Source organism: Artemia franciscana, unplaced genomic scaffold, assembly GCF_032884065.1.
Source record: "Artemia franciscana unplaced genomic scaffold, ASM3288406v1 PGA_scaffold_30, whole genome shotgun sequence".
Lineage (NCBI taxonomy): Eukaryota > Metazoa > Arthropoda > Branchiopoda > Anostraca > Artemiidae > Artemia > Artemia franciscana.
In genome coordinates, this window is record NW_027062662.1 from 972,410 (window position 1) to 997,865 (window position 25,456).

Sequence of the window (25,456 nt, forward strand, 5' to 3'; positions counted from 1 at the left end):
TTTTCACTAAAGTGAAGGACAAAAAAAAAATATGATTTGAAGAATATCGGTAGCAAGAAAACTACTCAAAACAAAAGTGAAGAACAAAGAAATACAAGGCTAAGCAATATGCCACAGCGAGAACAAGAATAAATTTGGTAAAAAGATAAATGACAGTGATATTTACAGGCAATCTCGAAATAGTAAGCATCAGAGCGTGTCAAAAATGGAGTGAAAAACAAATAGTTGTGCTGTTAGAAGACAAGCGAAAACAAAACTCAGAAAGAGTCAGAGATGGGTTTGTGGTTAATGTCAAAGTAAAGGATAGTAAAGTTTTCGAAATCTTGTTCATTTTGTCAACATGAAAGACAGAACAGGGAACATTAGTGGAGGAAATACAATAGTTAATATTAGTCACAGTACCACTGTTATGAATATAACTGTAATTGAGAGCTGTAGATGTCATGCGGTAACCAATTGGCAACCAATCTAAGACTAAGTTGGCACGAGTAGACGAACTATGGACATCACAATTGATTTGTTGATGCTAAGACATATAGAAATAAAGTAATAATTTTTATTAAAAAAAGAAGAAAAAAGAAATGAGCTACCAATATTTTTTATATTCTTTTATATATCGTTTTCCCGTTATTCGTTTCATTCTGGTTGGGCCTCCTCTCCATTCTTGGCTGAAAGTATTCCATTCTTTTCGTATCTTCTCATTCTTTGGCCCCCATTCAGACGTTGGTTGACAAGCCTTCTGCACTTTCTAAAAATGTTCATATAATGTATTAATTAGCATTTAAAATGAATAACCCGGGACAAACATGCTGTATATGGATTCTAATGTTTCATAAGTAATTTCATCATTTTCATCACAGTTGATATAGCTATAAGAAAATTTGCGGGCTAATCTTTTAATATAAAAGGGAAATTAATTATTATAATAGTAGCTTATAATAATATAATAGTAGGCTTGTGTCACCAGTCTTCATTCAGAGTTCATGGTGTGAGGACCTTTTTTGGATATAACCTATTACTAAAGGATTATAGTCTCTACCTGACCTAAAGCTAATATTTAATTCAGTGACCAAGGGACTATAATTTGAATAAGCGGATTATTTTTCTTCTTGAGTGAAAATTCCCTCGGGAACTATGGATTTTCTTATTGATATTCTCATGATCAGTGACCTGTATAATATATATAATTAAGACTATCTGATATTTATAGACTTTCCGATATTTATTGGCAATTGGCAATTAATTGGGTGGGAGGAGAAAAGTAAGCAGAAGAGGGGTGAGTGAGTTGTTTGCAAGAGCCGTGGTACCCGCCGGGCTTGCCCCTTAAATTGCGGGGACAAGGTAGACAGCCTCCAACACTTCCCTTACGATTGCTTCCCTTATCCCAGTTTCAAAATGAGTCCAAATGTACCGGTCAACACCAAACCAGGGGATCTCTTTCTAGCTAGGTTCGCAGGCTACCCATTATGGCCAGTTCGGATTCTGGAGTCTGTCCCCACTTCGACAGGGCCTAAAAAGCATCACGTTTTCTGCTATGGAAAAAACATGATCGCCAATTAGTTACTTCTGAGCAGCTTGTCAGTTACAAAGATAATGTAACGCAAGCTTTAGCCAAGAAAACGAGAGGAGTAGATGCTGCATTTGATGAATTACGTGATTATCCGGATGTTTATAAACAGTATCTGAAGGGTTCAAATACTGCTGCTGATTGTGCAGCAGAATTTCGAAATCTTGTTAATGCTACCGAGCAGGATTTGCTCGCTACAAAGAAAAAATTATTAGAGACAATTGAAAAGAAAATAGCCGAAAAACTGAAATCGACCGGGTCAACTCCAACGGCTAGTACTGCCAAGTTTGCGACAGAGACCATGGTTTCAGAAATACACGATGCGATCATTATAGAATTTAGCCCAAAGTTTAACATCATTGAAAAACAGCTCAAAAGTTACTTGCATGCTATTGAAATCCTTAAGAACAGGGTAACTCAACTAGAGGCGAAAGTTGACGATTATGAGCAGGAAGCTAAGCTAGATTCTCTCTTATTTAACGGTGTGAAACAGAACCCATCGCAAAATCTAAATCCAGCTATTAATCATATCATACGTGACCAAATGGGCCTGTCTAGTATCGCAAATTCCGATGTTGTGAGTGTTCACCGGTTCCGTCTGGGTTCTAGTAACTAACAAAGACCGGACAAGGTGGCTCCCGTGCTCGTGAAATTTCGTTCTAAGGACATTGCTAGCGCCGTTTTCAAAGCAAAGAAGAATCTTGCAAATAGTGGAATTTTTGTATCTGAAATTCTCACAGAGAAAAAGCGCGAGTTACTGAATGCTGCCAGAGATAAATTTGGAAACCGATGTGTATTGTCAGATCAGGGGAGAGTTTTTGTGCGACAGTCTAGTGTTAGTCCCATTCAGCGTATTTGGGGTATCGATGATCTTCTGTAATATCAGTGATAGTGATAATCGTTTTCATTTCCGTTCATTTTTTTTTCTTTTTCTTGTTGGAGTTTACAATATTTTTTGTTTTTTCGTTATCTCTTTTCTGTATATTTCCTTACCGTCAAATGCGGTCTGTACTATATTATAAATGGCTGTTCAAGTAAATAATGAAATGCAGCAGTCCCGTTTGGACTTGTTGCAAAATTTGTCGTTTCGTATTGAAGACGTTTTGTCGTTATCGGTAGCGAATGATTTTGTGGGTCATCCATTTAAGCCGCTGCGGAGTAGCAAATATATTCGGTTAAGTGATATTGAAATGCCTGGGAAATCTGAGTCTTTGACTGTGGCTCAGTGGAATTGTCATCTGAATTCTAACCACCATGAGGTCGCCCGTCTGCTAGGTCCTTATAAAAATAAGGTAGAAGTATTAGGGATTTGCGAGTCGTTCGTAACTCAAGACACTTTCCTCTCGTCACATTTTTTTCCAGGCTATAAACTTGTGTCAAAGTCAAGGAGTTCAATGAGAGGAAGAGGTTTGACTTTTCTGCTAGCAAATTCTTTGGATTACGTAATTCGAGATGATTTAACTCTCTGGAACGAAGGTAAGCTCGAAACTTTATCAATAGAAATAGAGTTAGAGAAAAATAGAAAGTTCATCATTTCTTTGGTTTACCGGCCGCCCAGCGCAAACCCAGATGAATTTTTTAGAGAATTCGATGGATTTCTTCAAAGAATGTCAAGTACTAAACTCCAATGTATTTTTTTAGGCGATTTTAACTTCGATCTTTTAAATCTAGAAGGAGTAAACCATGATTTTTTTAACCTTATGCTTTCACATAACCTTTATCCCGCAGTTTCAATCCCAACTAGGATAACAGATCATTCGGCAACCCTGATTGACAATATCTTCCTTTCTTCGGATGCAATTGTGGAGTGCTGTGCTGACGTTGTCTTACACCCTGGGTCTGACCATCTACCAGTATTTTGCACCATTAAAAGATTTGGCTGTAAACATAAAACCAGTACTAAGCTTCAATTCAGAATGATGAAAGCTGAAAATCTCAGGAAATTTAAAAATGAAATCAGCACAGTATCATGGCAAGAAGTCACGGCGGAGAAAGAAGACCCCTCGACTGCTTTTGATAAATTTATGAGTATTTTGTCTCCCATCTATGATCAGTGTTGCCCATTAAAAACCGCAACTAAGAAGAAAAACCAACCGCGGAAGCCATGGATTACGGAAGAGATACTGGAAATGATGAAGAAGAGAGACCAATTATTCTCAGATTATCTCAATTGTGAGAGTGATGACAGTTGGGAAGAGTACAGAAAGGCAAGAAATAGGGTGGATTCTGCACGACGAGCTACAATGAGGGAGTATTTCGGACAGAAATTAAAAACGCAGAAAGGAGACATTAGAGGGACCTGGCTGACTATTAAAAGCGTTCTCGACAATGGTAAGGATTCAGCATCAACTGAACAGTTAGCCATAGGTGAAAGAACTGTGAGTGGGAGGCAAGAAGTTAGTGAAGAGTTTTGTAACTTTTTTACTAAAATAGGATCGCAAATAAACCAAGAGGCAAAAGATCAAAGCGGACAGCTAGATACTGAGGAGTTTGACGATAACCGCGGTCTTCATCACTCATTTTACTTTACCGAATGTACTATGGATGACATTACCCAAGCAGTGAAATCGATCAAATCTAATGCAGCTGGTGTTGATGGCCTAAACATTAAAGCATTTAAAGCAGTTGCTGCGTATCTCTTACCTGTGATATTATATCTAGTCAATTTATCTGTTCAAAAAGGTGTGTTTCCTGACGAACTAAAGCGGGCAAAAGTTATACCCCTCCATAAAGGAGGCGATAAAAGAGATATTTCCAACTGGAGACCAATATCTATTCTACCGCTCTTCTCAAAAATTTATGAAAAAGTAGTGTATAAGAAAATATACGAGTACATGAATTCGCTTGGGTTTTTGTCAGATTCGCAGTTTGGTTTTAGAAAAGGTCATTCTACAGTGCATGCCGTTCATCACCTTTTAGATTGTGTAAATAGTCCGTTAGAAAATAATTTGATCCCTCTAACTATTTTTATTGATTTGAAGAAGGCGTTTGACACTGTGGATTTTGAAGTTCTACTGAAAAGACTGCGAAACCTTGGAATTAAAGATACAGAATTAAGTTGGTTTCGGTCTTATCTGTGCGGAAGATCAATGAAGGTGGTGATGAGTGATATATCTAGCGCAGCTATGCCTATAAATTGTGGTGTTCCCCAAGGATCAGTCCTTGGCCCATTACTCTTCTTGGTATATGTGGATACTCTTCGATTTTACCTAAATGATTCAGTTTTAACCTCTTTCGCCGATGATACAGCTATCACAGTGTTTGCCCGGACTTCAAAAGAGGTTGTGCAAAAAGTGAACCAAGTCCTTAGTCGGCTTCATGTTTTTACAGCTCTAAGCTCCCTTGCAGTAAATCTAAGAAAAACGAATTTTATGGTGTTTAGTAGAACTGGTGTACCTGAACTTCTTGAAAATGTGCTTTATAACGGTGTTACCATAACACAGGTGTTTTTTTGTAAATATCTCGGATTTTATATTGATTGTAATTTATCTTGGAAGAAGCATGGTGAAATAGTACGGTTGTTCTGTTTGGGCAAGCAATTTCGTGATGAATTATAAGCGAACTCAAATAATACAAAACAAAGCACTGCGTCTGATAGGAGAATTTCAAAACTGTCAGAATACTGTGGATTGTTTTAGAAAGAATGATATTTTGAACATAGACGCGCTACGTGATTACCAGCTAGCGATTTTTGTTTTTTAAAGTGTAAATAAGGTAAGCCCTGAGTGTTTTTATGATTTTTTTAAAACTAACTCGTTTTATCACCCTTATTTTACCCGGAATTCGGAGGATTTGACTCACGAGAGAAGAAATACAACGAGAGCAGGATTTGTTCTCAGAAACATAGGTGTCAGCGTCTGGAATGACCTTCCAGAATCGGTCAGAGCGGCAGTAAGTCTGGAATCATTCAAAAGAATGGTTAAATTGCTTTTTTATGGCACTTGGTATCAACCAAGTGACATATAGCAATCGCCAATTCTGTCGGTCTGTCTGTCTGTCGGTCCCGGTTTTGCTACTTTAGGCACTTCCAGGTAAGCTAGGACGATGAAATTTGGTAAGCGTATCAGGGACCGGACCAGATTAAATTAGAAATAGTATTTTTCCCGATTTGACCATCTGGGGGGGGGGGAGTGGGGGGCCGGTTAATTCGCAAAAAATATAAAAAATGAAGTATTTTTAACTTATGAGCAGGTAATTGGATCTTAATGAAATTTGATGTTTGGAATGATATTGTGTCTCAGAGCTCTTATTCTAAATCCCGACCGGATCTGATGACATTGGGGGGAGTTGGAGGGGGGAAACCTAAAGTCCCGGTTTTGCTACTTTAGGCACTTCCAGGTAAGCTAGGACGATGAAATTTGGCAAGCGTATCAGGAACCGGACCAGATTAAATTAGAAATAGTCGTTTTCCCGATTTGACAATCTGGGGGGGAGTGGGGGGCCGGTTAATTCGGAAAAAAATAGAAAAAATGAAGTATTTTTAACTTATGAGCGGGTGATTGGATCTTAATGAAATTCGATGTTTGGAATGATATTGTGTCTCAGAGCTCTTATTTTAAATCCTGACTGGACCTGATGACTTTGGGGGGAGTTGGAGGGGGGGAAACCTAAAATCTTGGAAAACACTTAGAGTGGAGGGATCGGGATGAAACTTGATGGGAAAATAAGCGCAAGTCCCAGATACATGATTGACATAATCGGAACTGATTCGCTCTCTTTGGGGTAGTTGGGGGGGGGGGGAGTAATTCCTAAAAATTAGAAAAAATGAGGTATTTTCAACTTACGAACGGGTGATCGGATCTCAATGAAATTTGATGTTTAGAAGGATATCGTGTCCTAGAGCTCTTATTTTAAATCCCTATCGGATCTGGTGACGGGGGCGGGGAGTTGGGAGGGGGAAACCTAAAACTTGGAAAACACTTAGAGTGCTGGGATCGGGATGAAACTTGGTGGAAAAAATAAGCACAAGTCCTAGATACATAATTGGCATAACTTCTCTGTTTTGGGGAGTTGGGGGGGGGGGGCTAGGGTTAATTCTAAAAAAATAGAAAAAATGAGGTATTTGTAACTTACGAAGGAGTGATCGGATCTCAATGAAATTTGGAAGGATATTGTGTCTCAGAGCTCTTATTTTAAATCACGACTTGATCTGGTGACATTGGGGGGAATTGAGGGGGGGCCTAAAATCTTGGAAAACGCTTAGAGTGGAGGGATCGGGATGAAACCTGGTGGGAAAAATAAGCACAAGTCCTAGATACGTGATTGACATAACCGCAACGGATCCGTTCTCTTTGGGGGAGTTGGGGAGGGTTAATTCTGCACAAATTAGAAAAATGAGGTATTTTTAACTTACGAAGGAGTGATCGGATCTTAATGAAATTTGAAGTTTGGAAGTATATCGTGTCTCAGAGCTCTTATTTTTAATCCTGACTGGATCTGGTGACATTGGTAGGAATTGAGGGGGGACCTAAAATTTTAAAAACGCTTAGAGTGGAGGGATCGGGATGAAACTTGGTGGGAAAAATAATCACAAGTCCTAGATACGTGATTGACATAACCGGGACGGATCCGATCTCTTTGGGGGAGCGGGGGCGAGGGTTAATTCTGAAAGATCAGAAAAATGAGGGATTTTTAACTTACGAGTTAAGAAGGAAACATGTTTGAGAAGGAAGCATGATAAGAACACAATATGCATAACAATTGTAGCAAACATATTTTGCATGGAACTCCCTATATTTTACCCCCCCCCCTTAATGTGTAAATATACAGTCGAAATTATATATTTCCCCTCTATTCTCCCAATGCGTCTCTCTTGTTTCATACCTTGTACTTATTAATTGCATTAACTGTTTAAAAGAAGAACCGGAAAACAAGAAATGGGTGACAGAATGCATTGGTTTTATATAATTTGGACTATATATTTGCTTTTTAGGGGAAGGTGGGTTGGCGGTAAAGTATAGGGGGGATCCATGCAAAAGGTGTTAGCTACAGCTATTGTGCGTATTATGAAACGTTTTCTTAACAAGTTTCCTTCTCTAGGCTTATACCCCTAAGCTGTAACTATTGCTGACAAAATTGGAATTCCCTAAGAAGCAAAGTCATGTGGATGTAACTGTTCCAGTCATCTATGCAGTCAGCACAGTAAAGGGAAAATATTTTTACACTGTGACAGTCATCAATGAGGATTTTAAATTCATGAACTTAGCTATTAACTTTTAATTAGTTCCAATGTCCTTTGGAACTAATTAAAAGGCCGCCTTTTCAAATGCGCAATTTAAATACGTATTTCCATGAATTTGATGAGCAGGACATTCGAAGAATCTATGTCAAAAGATAAGGATAAAAATTGTAACTGAAATGTATGAAAAAATTCCTAATTATAAAGAACGGTATCGATAATTCAAAAGGGCAAGGTAATCATTTTTGATATTATTCTAAAGCTCTTAGCTCTTGGCTCTTGGCTCTTCCGACCTCGTCACTAGTGCCATATGAGCTCTTAGCTCTTGTTTAAAAAGGAGAGAAGTGTGATAAGAGGGAAGGGTATTTATTTATTTAGTATTTAATATTAATTATTTTGTTTTTTTACCCCCCCCCTCCCAAGGATTTTTTTCTTTCTTCAAAATCATTTGAAGAAATGATTTGGCAGATTCATGGTGGTTAGAATTGCGGCCACAGTCAGGACTCTTTTGTCTTAAGAGTGGCCGTTAATGGTAAATTCTTTGTTTAATTTATATGTTTTGGATGAAAATAAAAAATATCTATCTATCTATCTAAAAAAGGGTGTTAGAAAAGGAACAGAGAGGAAAAAAATTACCAGCCAATATATGAAGTACGAAGGGTCCAGTTTTTATATTTTTTCGAATGATTTCTAAGCCTATTTTTGTTCTCACTGTAGAGTAGATGGTTTCCCCTGAATATTCGCCTTTTTATTTATAATTAAGTATAGCCACTGTGGTCTTGAAACAAGTGAAGATTTCGGATGCAAGAATCCCTAGCCCCGATGCCTTTTATGCATCACAAGCCTGTGTGTTTGAAACAAAAAGGGTATTTTTATTTCTAAAAGCAGTTAAGATGTTCCTAAAAGACCTTCTAGGGGTTAAAACAAGAGACTACTTTCATTAACTCTTTTTTTTATCTCCTCCATGAAATCTAACAAATACAGAATTGACAAGCTGTTACGGTTTGGCATTGCTCGAGAACTCTTTTAATGGCTTATAGTATGCTTCTAGTATCACATCAATTTTTTTATTACTTCCTATTACCATTTTACCAACCCCTCTCAATAGGTACACCTATCCCTCTCCCTATATTTTTCTGATCATTTCCGGCCCCTTCCTGTGCCAAATTAAGACGTTATAGTAGAGAAAATCAAATATGATCGTATGGAATTGTTCACTGAAGACTCCCAAAATTTTATTGGTCTTGCAATGTTTGGAATAACTGAGACTCAACTCTTAGGGAAAAAGGCTCCAATTATGCAGTTTTGGGTAAAAAAGTCGAAGAAAAGAAGGATTGAAAGAATTAACAGATTGTGGTGAAAATATAATCCCTAAACTTGTAAAAATCCCTAAACTTCTAATTTACCATCTTTCTTCTTCAAAGTAGCTAAAGAGATGAAGTTCTCGTCTATTTTAAGATAATATGAAAAAAACTTCGTTTTCTTAAAGAGTTAAAGAGGCTGCGTCCCAAAGTCGAACCTTAAAACGTACAGGAATTAGGAGAGGCAGTTGGGGGGCTGCCGCCCCCCAAACCCCCCGCTTTTAAAGACTTGTACAGGTTTTTTGTTGTGGGGGGGACTTCATTGTTACTAATTACTAGTTTCGGCGCAAAGGTTCTCCTGTCCTCTTGTGTTTAACATTTTTCGAAGTTATTCCATTATTCATTCATTTCAATTTTTTGTTAATTAAAAGAGGGCCTTTCCGAAGCCAAGAGCGGGGGGTTAGGGGGGCGGCAGCCCCCCACAACAAAAAACCTGTACAAAAGAGTTTTTAAAAGCGGGGGGTTTTGGGGGTGGCAGCCCCCCTACTGCCTCTCCTAATTCCTGTACGTTTTAAGGTTCGACTTTGGGACGCAGCCTCTTTAACTCTTTAAGAAAACGAAGTTTTTTTCATATTATTTCTGTACGTTTTTCTACAATCCATGGTGGATGTAATTTAATAATTCCTGTACTCCTCGTACAGGAATTAGGAGAGGAAGTTGGGTGGCTGCCGCCCCCCAACCCCCCCGCTTTTAAATCATTGTATAAAAAAGAAAAAAAATAGATAGAATGACCGAAATGTTTCTTTTTTTCTGGAATGGAGCTGGATTTTTATGATGCTTGCAGTCATTCTCGCCGTGCCGAGCTGATTATTTTGATGTACTTGAATGTTGATATTCGTAACTTTTAAGAATTTCAAAAATTAACATGGGCTCTTATGGGGAAATGGGTTTTTCTAAGCTAGAAAATTGGGGGGTTAAGATTTCCCAAAGAAACTTTCCAGGAAAATTACTCGGAGAATTCCGCGTCGAATGAGTCTTCGTAAACCCTTCGTACATTCCTGTACGTTTTAAGGTTCGACTTTGGGACGCAGCCTCTTTAACTCTTTAAGAAAACGAAGTTTTTTCATATTTTGTGAAAAAAAACCGCCCGATAGGGGATTTGAACCCTTGACCCGAGGATTAAAAGTCCCACGCTCTACCGACTGAGCTAACCACCTGCATGTGCGTAAATATAACTTTTAAAAATTTCAAATTAACATGGGCTCTTATGGAGAAATGGGTTAATTAAGTGGCTAATGCGTGGTTTCTGGAAAACAGGGAAGGAGTTATCGGATCGAGCTGAAATTTCGCGGACAAGCTCCTGGGCCGTAGGGGACCTTAACTTGTGAATTTCAGCCCGATCGGACAACGTTAAAGTGGGGTGGGGTGGGGTTGGGGGGGGTCGAAACTTTCGGGGGGTTAAGATTTTCCTACGAAACTTTCAAGGAAACGTACTCGGAGAATTCCGCATCGAATGAGTCTTCGTACACCCAGATCCGAATTCGGCTGTGACCTCTAGGCGTGGCAGAAAAAAAGAACATGAAAATTAAGTGGCTATGCGTGGTTTCTGGAAAACAGGGAAGGAGTTATCGGATCGAGCTGAAATTTCGCGGATAAGCTCGTGGGCCCTAGGGGACCTTAACTTGTGAATTTCAGCCCGATCGGACAACGTTAAAGGGGGCTGGGGTTGGTGGGTTGAAACTTTCGGCCAGATTTTCCCCATGAAGGAAAAGTCGGAGGGGGATGAAATTTGGCAGGTTTCTTAGTTGGAGCTCGGGCTACGAAATGCATCCCTTCCCATCCCTCTGCGACTACTGGAACCGAAGATCGCTTAACATTGTCGTGGTTCGCCTCTTTATAGAGGCACGAGTGTGCCTCCTTGATAAATCAGCAAGGAAAGGAAAAATGAAAAATTCTACTCTTAAACTGAGATTCAACTAAAAGTAAAAAAAAGGCTCCAATTATGCAGTTTTGGTAATAGCAGGTGGATTTGAAAAAAAGAAATGAAGGAATGAAGGAATTAATAGATTGTGGAGAAAATACAGTCCCTAAACTTGTAATTTACCTGTTTACTTCTTTAAAGTGGCTAAAGAGATTAAGTTCTCTTCTATCTTAAGATAAATCAGCAAGGAAAGGAAAAATGAAAGAAATTGAAAATTTTGAAAAAAATGATGAAAAATCAGCGAAAATAAGTCAAGTGTGGAAACAGCTTAAGAAGATGTAGGTTTCCTTTGATGGTTTAGTTATCTTTGGGATGAATAGTAGTTATTGGCGTATTAGTAGCTGTACTGCTACAGGTAAGTAGTAAATGCGCTCTGAGACCGTACTGGCTACGCATGACGTACGAAATCAAGAAAGGAAATAATAAATGAAAAGAGAAAAAATAAAATTGATGAAAAACGAGGATTTTGTCAGCCAGTGTCTGACAAACTCCTCCTTGAGTGTCTTTTCTCCTCTCGCATAGTTCAGTTCAGAAGGTTACATTTTACTTTTTTTCCCTTTTTTCGGTTTTTCTTTTTGAGCACTGAGGACGACTTGGCAGAAGTCCTTTTCGAAGTATTTGCTTGATTTTCGTCTTTCATATTTTGCTACTGGCTGAGAAAATCTTCATTTTTTCACCTATTTGATTTTTTCTCTTTTCATTTATTATTTCCTTTCTTGATTTCGTAGGTAAGCAGTAGTAGCAGAAGATGTATTTATCTTATGTAGTTAATGTTAAATTTATGTTTTAAAGACTAATTGCCTTAATTTAACTCGTATGTTTTTTGTTTATTTTTTCATAGTTCAACGTGATAACACTAACAAAATGCGGTATGGCCTTAAAGACCTTCATAATTTCAAATCAGCAAAAGAAATCAAATTGGGATTTTTATGCATGAATACACATAAGAAGGGTCTACAAGGGAAAAAAATGTTGTTAATCTGTTGTCCTTGGAACTTTAACAACTTAAAAAGAGTCGTTTGCTCCGAGATAGTTCGGATGGAACCGTCTCTAGTGTTTCAAACTGATTCACTGCATTCAGTTATAAGGGCTCTTTAAAGTTTACCAAACGGTGTTAACCTATTAAAAGTCTGCTTGTTTGTCTATTTTCAAACAAGTCCTACTACAACAAGTACTACTACTACAAGAAACTAGAACAAGTCCTGAGCAAGGGGAAAAAAGTGGTATAACAAAAAAGATACAAAACGAGGGTCATTTTAAGGGATGAAAAACGGGGATAGCCATGAAAGAAGCCTTAAAAGTACCGAAAAGAGATTGGAGGATCAGGAAGGACTTAAGGAACTCCGTACCAACAAAATAAAGCACAAAACAGCTTAAATAAACATATCGAACGATAAGTTTCAAATAAGACAGCTTTGAAATAGACAAAGAAAGTATCGACAAGCCAAAGCATGTCGGTAAATATACGTTTCATAAGTAAATATGGCAAACCATACATTTCGAACTAAGCTACCTTCAGAATATTATGAAACCTATCGAACAAACGATATCGATTCAACCCCAAAACTAAACAAGCCAAATCACAGATTTCAAAAAACTCACATTCGAAATGCCAAGAAAGTTACCAAAAATCCATGGAACTATCAAACTAAAAATAACGGGTAAAAATTACAAATAAAACACCTTCAAAATACATAACGAAAACACTTAACCATCGAACAGCAATTGGAACTGAAACCAACAAACAGCAAATTAAACATTGCAAACCATATCTTTCATTCAGATTTGCAAACACCCTCTTGCCAACTTATTATCATCATACTATTTAAAGGACATCGTTTTTGTAATTTCAAGCAATTTTTACCCAAGTCCCCATCCCAGTGGAAGAGACTGCAACTCTGGCCAACGACAATTCAGTCTGAATGTACTGTCTCACATTACACCCTACCCGGATCTCCAGTGATGGTATATTTACTTATCAATTCGTGAATATTCCGTCTTTCCCTCTTCATTTTCAGCTTCCAGAAGAATTGACATCTAGCACAACAAAATGTTTAAAACTTGTTATGACGAAACTCAACCCTGTCACTTCTTTACAGTAAACGCGACACGAGAAAAAACTAATCCAGGGTAATGAGACATCTCTACTGGCTAATTCCTAGTTCTCTCCTCCATCCTTCGAAACATAAACATCGAAAAATTTGAATTATTTGCAGCTTTGGATGCACCATTGCACATTCAGAATATTAATTTTGAAAAAAAAGGATACCTTCTCTGGAATATCCAACAAAGGTAAAAGGAATAGTGGATCCTTACTTGTCATATTGGCAAATGGATTGAGTGAGGAGATTTTTAGTCAACCGGATGCAGCTTCTCCCAAGAAATTAAAAATTGAACTGTTACAAGATTCACGAGGGACAAACAACACCATCAATTGATTTGAGACACAAAGCATACTAATCCCTTGGACACAATATAAATTTTTTCAAACAGTTCGTGGTAACGAACTGTAGTAAGGAGCGACCCGGCTCAATAGTATACGAAACTCGAAAAAACGGAATTTCGATGCTAAAAGATATATCAAAAGAATCGGAATTTTATGCTGATTTTAAATATATAAGTTTCATCAAATTTAGTCTTTGTCATCAAAAGTTACGAGCCTGAGAAAATTTGCCTTATTTTGGAAAATAGGGGGAAACACCCCCTAAAATTCATAGGATCTTAACGAAAATCACACCATCGCATTCAGCGTATCAGAGAACCCTGTAGCAAAAATTTCAAGCTCTTGTCTACAAAAATGTGGAATTTCGTAATTTTTGCCAGAAGGCAGATTACGGGTGCGTGTTTTTTTTTTTCCAGGGGGTCATCGTATCGACCAAGTGGTCCTAGAGTGTTGCAAGAGGGCTCATTCTAACGGAAATAAAAAGTCCTAGTTTCCTTTTTAAGTGACCAAAAAATTGGAGGGCACCTAGGCCCCCTCCCACACTCATTTTTTTCCCAAAGTCAACAACTCAAAATTTTGAGATAGCCATTTTGTTCCGCATAGTCGAAAACCATAATAACTATGTCTTTGGGGATGACTTACCCCCCACAGTCCCTGGGGGAAGGGCTGCAAGTTACAAACTTTGACCAATGTTGACATACAGTAATAGTTACTGGGAAGTGTACCAACGTTATCAGGGGGATATTTTTGGTTTGGGTGTGGGTTCAGGGAAGGGGGCTATATGGGAGGATCTTTCCTTGGAGGAATATTTCACGGGGGAAGAGAAATTCAATGAAAAGGGCGCAGGACTTTTTAGCTTTACTATAAAAAAAAACAATGAAAATATAAACATGAAAAATTTTTTTCAACTGAAAGTAAAAAGAAGTATTAAAACTTCAAACGAACAGAGATTATTACGTGTATGAGGGGTTCTAAAAATACTTTAGCATAAAGAGCGAGGTATTTAGGAGGAGATAAATACTTCGCTCTTTATGCTAAAATTTTTTTTAAGTAATTTCAACTATTTATTCTACGGCCTTTCTGATTCAGGGGTCATTCTTAAAGAATTGGGACAAAACAAGATTTAGTGTGAAGAGCAAGGTATTAACGAGGGGACCAACCCTCTCATATATATAATCAAAAATATAAGAATATAAAAGTTTGTTACGTAAGTTAATTCTTAAGTTACGTATTTTTTTTACTAATAAAAACGTTCGTTAAAAATTAAAAGATCTAGTTGCCTTTTTAAGTAACCGAAAAATTGGAGGGCAACTAGGCCTCCTTCCCCACCCCTTATTTCTCAAAATCGTCTCATCAAAACTAAGAGAAAGCCATTTAGCCAAAAAAAGAATTAATATGCAAATTTCATTTTAATAATTTATGTACGGAGAGCCAAAATCAGACATGCATTAATTCAAAAACTTTCAGAAATTAAATAAGAAAAACAAGTTTTTTGAAATGAAAGTAAGGAGCGACATTAAAACTTAAAACGAACAGAAATTACTCCGTATATGAAAGGGGCTTTTCCTCCTCGACACCCCGCTCCTTGCGCTAAAGTTTGATTCTTTCTGGCAACTCTACTTTTTAAAACAATAAAAAACTTTAGCGTAAGGAGCGGGGTGTCGGGGGGAAAAGCCCCTTTCATATACGGAGTAATTTCTGTTCGTTTCAAGTTTTAATGTCGCTCCTTACTTTCATTTCAAAAAACTTGTTTTTTCATTTAATTTGGAAAAAAGATGACGAGTGAATTATCTAATAATTAAAGAAAAGCTATCCCACTTCTTGACAATGTAGAAAACTCAGAAAAAGAGCTCTTTGTGACAAAAAATTGCATTAATTTACGCGACTGCAACACATATGCTAATCAATTTTCTCAGAAAAGCAATTTATCCGACAGTTTGAGAGTTTACATTGGAAAAAAACTGTATGACTATGAGATCTGTACCAAATCATTTTTTCAAAGTTCTAATTTACACACCCATATCAGTCTTTATTTTGGAGAAAAGTATTATACCTACATCATCTGTATTAAATCATCTTCTCAGAAAGTTTGATTATGCTGGCATATGAAGCGTCATGCTAAATCCATCAATAAACCAAAAGGAGCACTAGAGACCCAAGGAAATTAATTTTCAAATTGATTCTGCAAGAGTCATAATACATACTATCTTGTTTAACTGTAATCTTGCAATAGTTTTATTTATTTTAATTCGATACATGTAAATTGTTTTATTTTATTATATAGATGTAAATTGTTCTTTCAAACGAAAGTAGCAAGCAACATTGAAAAATTCGAACGAATAAAAATTACTTCATGAGTACGATTTACGCATCGGAGTACGATTTATGATATATAATATCTTAGATTTTGCTAGGTTTGGTGCTGATTTAGAGTCTCTCAAGGAAATCTAAGACTCAAAATCTAAAACTCAAATCTAAGGCGAAGGGAAATTTTCAGACAAGAAAAAATCCCTTAACATAAATTGCAAAGAAAGAAAAAATCCTTTAGCTGAAATCCAAAAAGTCGAAAGGACACGAAGGGAATTTTCAAACTCATGTGTGTGAAAATTGAAAAATAAGAAATTTACGAAGAAAATTCAAAAAGTAACGAAATCAAGAATTTAAAAACGTTTGACACACAAACTTATGGAAACAAAAAAAAATGTTATGGGGCCATTCAGCAACAAAATGATGTCCCGGCATCGTATAGGAGCATGGTGCAGCGATACGCCAGAGGCAATCACAGTGTCGTGCCGTACCAAGTTCTCACTATGACGTTGTGCAGTGGCAGAAGCCCACCGTAGTGTTGTTAAGCGCTGTAGGGGCTCAGCTGGACGTGCCACTTAAGGTAAGCGCCACTGCTGGTTCTTTCATTGAGTCCAACTTGCTATGAATCTACTTCGTTCACAACTGACGTGAAAATAAGTGGTATGAGGGTCATTGTCAGGGTACGACTCCATTCCCAAGCTTAGATTGTGATGTAATCTAAGCATTGAGCAGGCAGTCCTTTGATTTTCGCAAGGTTAGTCCATATATCTGCTCGTTATGTATGAATGTTTACCTGAATTCCAAGGTGAATATTCAACTAAGATTGCCTCTAAGGAATTTTGTTCAGGACAAGGGGGAGATGTGCTAACAATAATGCTTTTTTTTACCAGGACTTAAAACGGAGTACTTATCATTATTCCTTTTCCAGAATTTACCCAAATTACTCCCTTTTTTCAGGGAGTGGGTTATTGCCCTCTTGGTGTCACTCATTTTTCTGAGTCTTTAGAATGGCCCAAACAATAGGAACATTAAAAAAAAAAAGAAATCTAAACTTACTTTTAAGAATGATTTTTCTTCTTTCTGACGAATAATGGCAACGAAGGCAAAAGCTGGCAGTGTTGTCAGTGCAAAGGCGGCAAGCACCCACCCACTCGCTGCAAACAAACTTTTATTGAGATTTCCGCTCACATCGATCACTTTAAAATCACAAAATGTTCTTCTTTTTTCTTTACCTTTCTTAAATATATAAAAAAACGTATTATAGCATTTATAAATGTGCATGAAATAGTTCTTAGATATGAACTATTATTTAAGAGTCACCTGTGTCAAATGATGTCTGAATTTCCAAAATAAGTATGATTTATAATTGTATATGCTTTGAATAGAATTTATTTTCAATGATGATTCCAAACATTTATTTTTTATTGCGTTTAAATCTATTCATACAAAGTTATTAGCATAAAATAGTTTTTATAATTCTAGGAACAGGAGGAAAACCCTCGAGGTGGGGAATGATCTTTTGAAAAACCCTCGAGGAGGTGAATGATCTTCGTGAAAACTATACCATTAAATCAGTGTGCCCAAGAACGTGATATTGGAGGCTTCAAGCTTTTATACGCAGGTATATTAAACCTTGAATTTTCCCTAGATAATTCGCAGTTGATACTTGCATATTCGTTTGTCTTTTTTTCTGCGAGTAATCATATCTAAACAGTATCTAAGAATATCAGAAGATGGCTCAATGGGATGAGAATTGAAAGTTGGGGTACTCTTCTTAAGTAATAAAAGACATCAGGCCAAAGCAAAATACCAGTCTCTGTCAATTTGAAGCGCTAAACAACTTTTTTCAGCCAGACTAGAGCCAATAGGTATCGAACAAAATTCTGATATTTGCAATCAAGTTTAAACTACTAAAAAAAAAGTCACTGACTTTCAGAATCCAGATGGCAACAAATTGACTCATTTGTCCCTCTCAACATATTCGCTCTTTATGTAAAATGAACGGCTATTAAATGGAATGTACAAGGAGAATTACGAATATAAATAAAGCAGTGAAACAATAAAAAAGATAAAAAAAGGAAAAAGAAAAACACTGTAGCTTTAAATAATAAGAAATTCCGAATATTTTCGCCCCAGGTACGGGGAAAAACTAACAAGTAAATAAAACTCACATTTTAAACACTTCCAGTACTAAAATATTTAAAACGTGAGTTATATATATTAGCTTGTTTTGTGTTCTTTGTTCGCATTTCCTCTTGTGTGTTAGTTGTCGTTTTCTTTGGATGATTTTATTTTTTTTTTTGGTTTCCTCGAATTTTTTTTATTCCGTTGAAAAAAGGTTCCTGGACATAGAGTCGAAATATTCTAATTTTTGATATTTGAAGATTTTTTTATCTTTTGTTCGATTCCTTTTTGTTTGTAGCACTTTTGTCACTGCTTTATCAAACAGTTCGTGGTAACGAACTGTAGTAAGGAACGACCCGGCTCAATAGTAAACGAAACTCTAAAAACGAAATTTTGATGCTAAAATATACATCAAAAGAATCGGATTTTCATGTTGATTTTAAATATATAAGTTTCATCAAATTTAGTCTTTGTCATCAAAAGTTACGAGCCTGAAAAAATTTGCCTTATTTTGGAAAATAGGGGGAAACACCCCCTAAAAGTCATAGAATCTTAACGAAAATCACATCATTTCGTATTTTTTGCCAGAAGACAAATCACGGGTGCGTGTTTATTTGTTTCTTTTTTTTCCCCAGGGGTCATCGTATCGACCAAATGGTCCTAGAATGTCGCAAGAGGGCTCATTCTAACGGAACTGAAAAGTTCTAGTGCCCTTTTTAAGTGAACAAAAAAATTGGAGAGCACCTAGGCCCCCTCCCACGCTCATTTTTTCTCCAAAGTCAAAGGATCAAAATTTTGAGATAGCCATTTTGTTCCGCATAGTCAAAAACCACAATAACTATGTCTTTGGGAATGACTTACTAAGTCATAATAAGTCATTACTAAGGAGTAGCATTAAAACTTAAAACGAACAGAGATTATTACGCATATGAAGGGTTCTAAAAATACTTTAGCATAAAGAGCGAGGTATTTAGGAGGAGATAAATACCTCGCTCTTTATGCTAAAGTGTTTTTAGTAATTTCAAATATTTATTCTACGGCCTTTCTGATTTAGGGGTCATTCTTAAAGAATTGGGACAAAAATTACGCTTTAGTGTAAAGAGCGAGGGATTAACGAGGGTACAAACCTCCTCATATACATAATAAAAATATAAGAATATAAAAGTTTTTTACGTAAGTTAATTCTTAAGTTACGTATATTTTTTACTAATAAAAACGTTCGTTAAAAATTAAAATATCTAGTTGCCTTTTTAAGTAGTCGAAAAATTGGAGGGCAACTAGGCCTCCTTCCCCACCCCATTATTTCTCAAAATGGTCTGATCAAAAGTAAGAGAAAGCCATTTAGCCAACAAAAGAATTAATATGCAAATTTCATTTTAATAATTTATGTGCGGAGAGCCAAAATCAAACATGCATCAATTCAAAAACGTTCAGAAATTAAATAAAAAAAACTAGTTTTTTTTACTGAAAGTAAGGAGCGACATAGAAACTTAAAACGAACAGAAATTACTCCGTATATGAAATGGGTTGTCCCCTCCGCAATCCCGCGCTCTTTACGTTAAAATTTTACTCTTTGCCACAATTCTACTTATTAAAACAATTAAAAGCTTATTTTTCAGCCTACTGTTTGAAATACGATCAGTCAGCCGGGTACCCGGCTGACCATGGATAACGGTCCATAGGCAAATTCTCTGGAAAACATTTCGCAAATCTTCATCGGCTTTTCGGAGTGCCCATGCTTCAGAGCTGTATTTGACTGCTGTCAACACTGAACCTTCCAATATCCTAATCTTGGTTTGCAGACTTATCTTCCTATTCTTCCAAACTTTTTTTTTTTAACTGTGGAAAAACACCCTAAGCCTTGGCTATTTTGCTTTTAACATCTTCACTGCTCCCACCGTCTTTACTAATGATGCTACCAAGGTAAGTGAAGCGGCCAGCCTGATCAATCTTTTTCTTACCCAACGAAACCTTTTCATCTTCACTCATTACTAGCCTTAGTATTTAGTTTTCTTAGCATTAATTTTCAAACCTATTCTAGCACTCTGAAATGGCAAAACCTCTAAAAGTCGATTCATTTTCCTCAAACTATCATCTACGATGCTTAAATCATCAGAATAATCTAAGTTCAGGAGAGTTTTTCCTTCCCATTTGATTCTATGGTCTCCAAATGCCTTTCCTGTGCTCCTTAAGACAAATTCCTTCACAATGATCCATATCAAGGGGGATAGAACATAATCCTGATTAACTCCTGATTTAGTACAAAATCACCTGCTAACCTCATTTCCTATCTTAACAGTAGCAGTGTTATTCTCGTACATAGTACTAATCACTTTCATGTATTTGTCAGGTATACCATACAAGGACAACACCTTTGCTAAAGCTCTTCTATCATTAGAATCGAATACTTGCTCATAATCTATAAAACTGAGCACCAAAGGTGCATGGTAACTAAGGCACTTCTCAATTAGTGACCTAAGAGTGAAAACTTGGTCGACACATCCTCTACCTTTTCTAAGACCGCACTGTTCAATTCTTAACACTTTGTCTGCAGCATCTCTCAGTCTAAAGAGTATCATTTTACTAAGGAATTTGCTACCTACAGAGGCCAGACTAATACCTCGATAATTACGACATTCACTCTTATCACCTTTCTTATACAGTGTTTTAATTAGAGTTTTCCTCAAATCCTTAGGTAATTCCTCTTTTTCAAGAATCATATTCATAATCTTCTGTAATTTATTTTAACCTCAGAGCAACCATACTTAAGAATCTCATTTGCCACAATAACAGCACCTGGAGCCTCATTATTTTTTAATCCTTTTAGTACTGTCGCTAATTCCTCCTCCCAAAACGCACCTTCCTTCATATCTAAGGTATTGCTAACTTTTTCTTTTTCCTCAATATTTTTTCCTGCAACTGTATCTTAGTTTAGAACATTCTCAAAATGTTCCGCCCATCTCTCTTTAACTCTTTCCTTATTACTAATTGTGGCTCTGTTCCTATCTTTAATTGGGGCAAGTTCGGATTAACTACTCCCTCTCAGTTTTTTACATACCGGTACAATATTTAACAATCATGCACCTTCTGCACCTTTGAGATCCTCGGCAATTTTATCCATGGCCTGCACTTCATATCTCGTTAGTTCAAATTTAAATGCTTTCACCACTTTCTATACATTTCTTTTGTTTTCATATGATCTATCACTCGGATAATTCTTGTAAAAACCCCTTCTTGTTTCTATTCTACTGAAATCTTTGTCACTAATATTCCTAGCTGCAGTCTTAACCTTCTTCCCTAAAACAACATGAGCAACCTCACAAATCGTTTTTCTAAAATTATTCCATCCTTCTTCCACATTGTCAAATTTTTAACTCTCAAGTATAGTATTCAACTGTTCCTTGAAAGTTTCCCTCAAATTCTCATTCTAGAGTCTACCAATATCACAACTTCCCGGGAGGTAGTTACCCTTCTGAAACTTCAGCTTTAAATTAACCCTAGACACTACTAGATGGTGATCTTCACTTTTAACATCGACAACAGCACTCCTATAGACCCTAGTATCTTATATTGATCCTGCCAGTCTTCGCTTTACTATAACATACTATATATTTACTATATATTATTATTTATGTAGCATACTAATATTTACTATTTTTACTATAGCATAATAATATTTTAGCGTAAAGAGCAAGGTACTGAGAAGGGGGCAACTCCCTCATATACGTAATAACAACCAAAAGAAAAATATGAGAAAACTGCAGTTCAAACAGTTCGTGGTAACGAACTGCAAGTAAGGAGCAACCCGGATCAATAGTAACTGAAAACGGTTAAAAAAAGGATTTTGATACAATAGATATATTAAGTTAATTGGCTTTTTATGCTGATTTCAAATATAGATATTTCATTAAGTTTAGTCTTACCCATCTAAGGTTACGAGCCTGAGAAACTTTTCTTATTTCCAAAAAAAGAGAAACATCCCCTAAAAGTCAAGTGATCATAATAAGAATCATACCGTCAGATTCAGCGTATCAGAGAACCCTACTGTGTAGGTTTCATGCTCCTATCTGGAAAAATATATAATTTTTTTTGTCAAAAGAAAGATGAAAGTTGCACCTTTATTCTTTTTATTTTTTTGTTGTTTTTGTCCATGGGTGATCATATCAACGCACTGTTGCAAGCATATCAGAAGAGGGATCATTCAAACGGATATTCTGAGTTCTAGTGCCCTTTTTAAGTGGCCAAGAGAATTGAAGGGCATCTAGGCCACTTCCCCTACCGCTTCCTTCCCCAAAATCGTCCGATCACAATGTTGAGATAAAAATTTTGTTCATTATAGTTGGAAGGCTATACCTTTAGGTATAACATGACTCCCCACCCCACAGCCCCAGGGGAAGTCTTTCAGTTATAAAAGTTGCCCATCGCTTACGCATATTGTTTGTTATTGGGATGCATGCATACATTTTTGAATGGGGGAGGGATTTTTTGCTGGAGATTTTTCCATGAGGGAATTTTCTGTGGGGAGTGAACTTCTCAGGGGAAATTATATACTGCGGGGATTTGCCAGAATTCTTATAAAAATATTTTTTTGTATTTCTTGCTTTCTCTTTTCCGTCACAATTTTACATGCGGAGTGGTTAAAAATAATCGTCCGGGGTAAATTTTCACCGGGATTGAATTGTCTTGAGGATATTTCAAAGGTGAAAGGGTTTCTCCGTGGAGATAGGGTCTGATTTCCAGGCATTATTTAAAAAATGATCAGATATTAAATATAATATACAAGTTTTTTTTCTACTGAAAGTAAGGAGTGACATTAAAACTTAAAACGAGCAGAAATTATTCCGTATATGAAACGGGGTCTCCCCTCCTCAACACCTCACTCTCTACGCTAAAGTTTGACTCTTTTTCATAGTTCTATTTCTTAAAACAATTTAAAACTTTAGCATAAAGAGAGAGATGCTGAGGAAGGACAGCCCCTTTCATACACGGAATAATTTCTGTTTGTTTTAAGTTTTGATGTCACTCCTTACTTTCAGTAGAAAAAAACTTGCTTTTTTTTAAATTCACTATAATAATTGACGGGTATTTTGCGGAAAATAGATAGAATTTTTAGTCATACAAATTATCTGGTTTTATATTGGCAGGAGAATTAACATTTTTTTTTGTGCTGTAAAGGGTATCAATAAGACTAGCCCTAACTTCATCTGGGTTGGAACTAGATGCATGAAATTTGTGTAAAGAGGACTCTTTAAAGGAAATTAAATCTGCCACAGGAACTTGTTTTAAAAGAAAAAAGGTTTTTGAACCTTTTTCGAGAGTTTCAATTTCCTTTGGCTTAAGCGTTCTAGAGGACAGATTGACAACACCTAACCCAGGAGTGAAGCTTAGAGTATAAACATGGTTATTCTTCAACGATTTATATCGTAAGTTTCCCAATCAAACAGTTCGTGGTAACGAACTGTAGTAAGGAGCGACCCGGCTCAATAGTAACCAAAACTCTAAAAAATGGAATTTTGATACCAATAGCTACATCAATAGAATCGCATTTTAATGCTGGTTTTAAATATATAAGTTTCATGAAGTTTAGTCTTACCCATCAAAAGTTAAGAGCCTGAGAAAAATTGCGTTATTTTAGAAAATAGGGGAAAACGCCCCCTAAAAGTCATAGAATCTTAACGAAAATCACACCATCAGATTCAGCGTATCAGAGAACCCTACTGTAGAAGTTTCGAGCTCCTATCTATAAAAATGTGGAATTTTGTATTTTTTGCCAGAACGCAGATCACGGATGTCTGTTTATTTGTTTGTTTGTTTTTTTGTTGTTTTTTTTCCCCAGGGTTGATCGTATCGACCCAGTTGTCCTAGAATGTTGCAAGAGGGCTCATTCTAACGGAAATGAAAAGTTCTAGTGCCCTTTTTAAGTGATCAAAAAAATTGGAGGGCACCTAGGCCCCCTCCCACGCTAATTATTTTCCCAAAGTCAACGGATCAAAATTCTGAGATAGCCATTTTATTCAACGTAGTCGAAAAACCTTATAACTATGTCTTTGGGGACGAATTACTCCCCCACAGTCCCCGTGGGAGGGGCAACAAGTTACCAACTTTGACCTGTGCTTACATATAGTAATGGTTATTGGGAAGTATACAGGCGTTTTCAGGAGGATTTTTTGGGTTTGGGGGAGGAGTTGAGAAGAGCGGGATATCCTGGGGGAACTTTCCTTCGAGAATTTGTAATGGGAGAAGAAAATTTCCATGAAGGGAGAGCAGGATTTACTAGCATTATTTAAAAAAAAAACAATTAAATCATAAAAGTGAAAAAGCTTTTTCAGCTGGAAGTAAGGAACAGCAATAAAACTTAAAACAAACAGAAATTATTACCCATGTGAGGGGCTCACCTCCTTCTAATACCTCGCTCTTTACGCTAAAGTATTTTCAGTAATTTCAACTACTTATTCTACGGCTTTTGTGATTCAGGGGGTCATTCTTAATGAATTGGGATAAAATTTAAGCTTTAGTGTAAAGAGCGAGGTACTGACGATGGGGCGAATCCCCTCATATATGTAATAAAAACATGAGAATACAAAAGTTCTTTACGTAAGCTAATTTATAAGTTACGTAAATCTTTTACCAATAATAAGATTCGTAAAAAATTAAAAGTTCTAGTTGCCTTTTTAATTAACCAAAAAATCGGGGGGCAACTAGGCTTCGTCCCCTGCTCTTTTTTTCTCAAAATCATTCGATCAAAATTATGAAAAAGCCATTGAGCCAAAAAAAAAATATATGCAAATTTCGTTTTGATTATTCCTCTGCGGAGAGCCAAAATCAAAACATGCATTGATTCAAAAACGTTCAGAAATTAAATAAAAAAAACAAGTTTTTTTAACTGAAAGTAAGGAGCGACATTAAAACTTAAAACGCACAGAAATTACTTCGTATATGAAAGAGGCTGCTTCCTCATCAACGCCCCGCTCTTTACGCTAAAGTTTTTTACTGTTTTAAAAAGAAGAATTGAGAGAAAGAGTCAATCTTTAGCGTAAAGAGCGGGGCGTTGATGAGGAAGCAGCCTCTTTCATATACGAAGTAATTTCTGTGCGTTTTAAGTTTTAATGTCGCTCCTTACTTTCAGTTAAAAAAACTTGTTTTTTTTATTTAATTTCTTAATGAGTCGTTCCCTTGATAAGCGAAAATCGTGATCAAGCTTTCCAATCTAGCAACCTGGCTAAAATCAACAGAGGACAGATGTTCCAATAAGAATGTTTCTAAAGATTTTTTTTTCAGAAGTATTAGTGTATCTTTTTTTTCTCTTTTTGATAATTTTTTTTTTAATTTTTGATTTTTTTTTTGTCTTTGATAATACGTATTAATGTTTTTAATTGTAATGTATGAGCAAATTGCTCATTTTTCCGGACACTTAAGTGTAATCTGAATCTTAAAGACTTAAGAATAAGATTTTCAATTCCACAAGATTCCGAGATTTTTTGTTGGTTTACAATATTAGCGTTTTTTTTCGCCTAGACTCTAAAAAACCAGACCAAAACTCTAAAAAATGGAATTT

The 25,456-nt window shown here is 36.4% G+C and overlaps 1 protein-coding gene and 1 long non-coding RNA gene across 3 annotated transcripts in view; one reads left to right on the forward strand and one right to left on the reverse strand.

The window, feature by feature from the left end:
* Nucleotides 1-542: 542 nt before the first annotated feature.
* The window catches only part of LOC136041596 (sodium-dependent nutrient amino acid transporter 1-like), a 157,994-nt gene continuing 133,080 nt past the window's right edge, over nucleotides 543-25,456 (reverse strand). For both annotated transcript variants that reach the window (XM_065726301.1, XM_065726300.1), the window contains exons 12-13: nucleotides 16,834-16,931; nucleotides 543-748 (exon numbers count right to left, since the gene is read on the reverse strand). In XM_065726301.1, the coding sequence (XP_065582373.1) occupies nucleotides 587-748; nucleotides 16,834-16,931 (260 nt within the window). In that variant the 3' untranslated portion in view covers nucleotides 543-586. The remainder of the gene's footprint in view (nucleotides 749-16,833; nucleotides 16,932-25,456) is intronic.
* The window catches only part of LOC136041599 (uncharacterized), a 78,683-nt gene continuing 70,494 nt past the window's right edge, over nucleotides 17,268-25,456 (forward strand). Inside the window, exon 1 of the long non-coding RNA XR_010621065.1 lies at nucleotides 17,268-17,398. This is a non-coding gene — a long non-coding RNA (uncharacterized LOC136041599). The remainder of the gene's footprint in view (nucleotides 17,399-25,456) is intronic.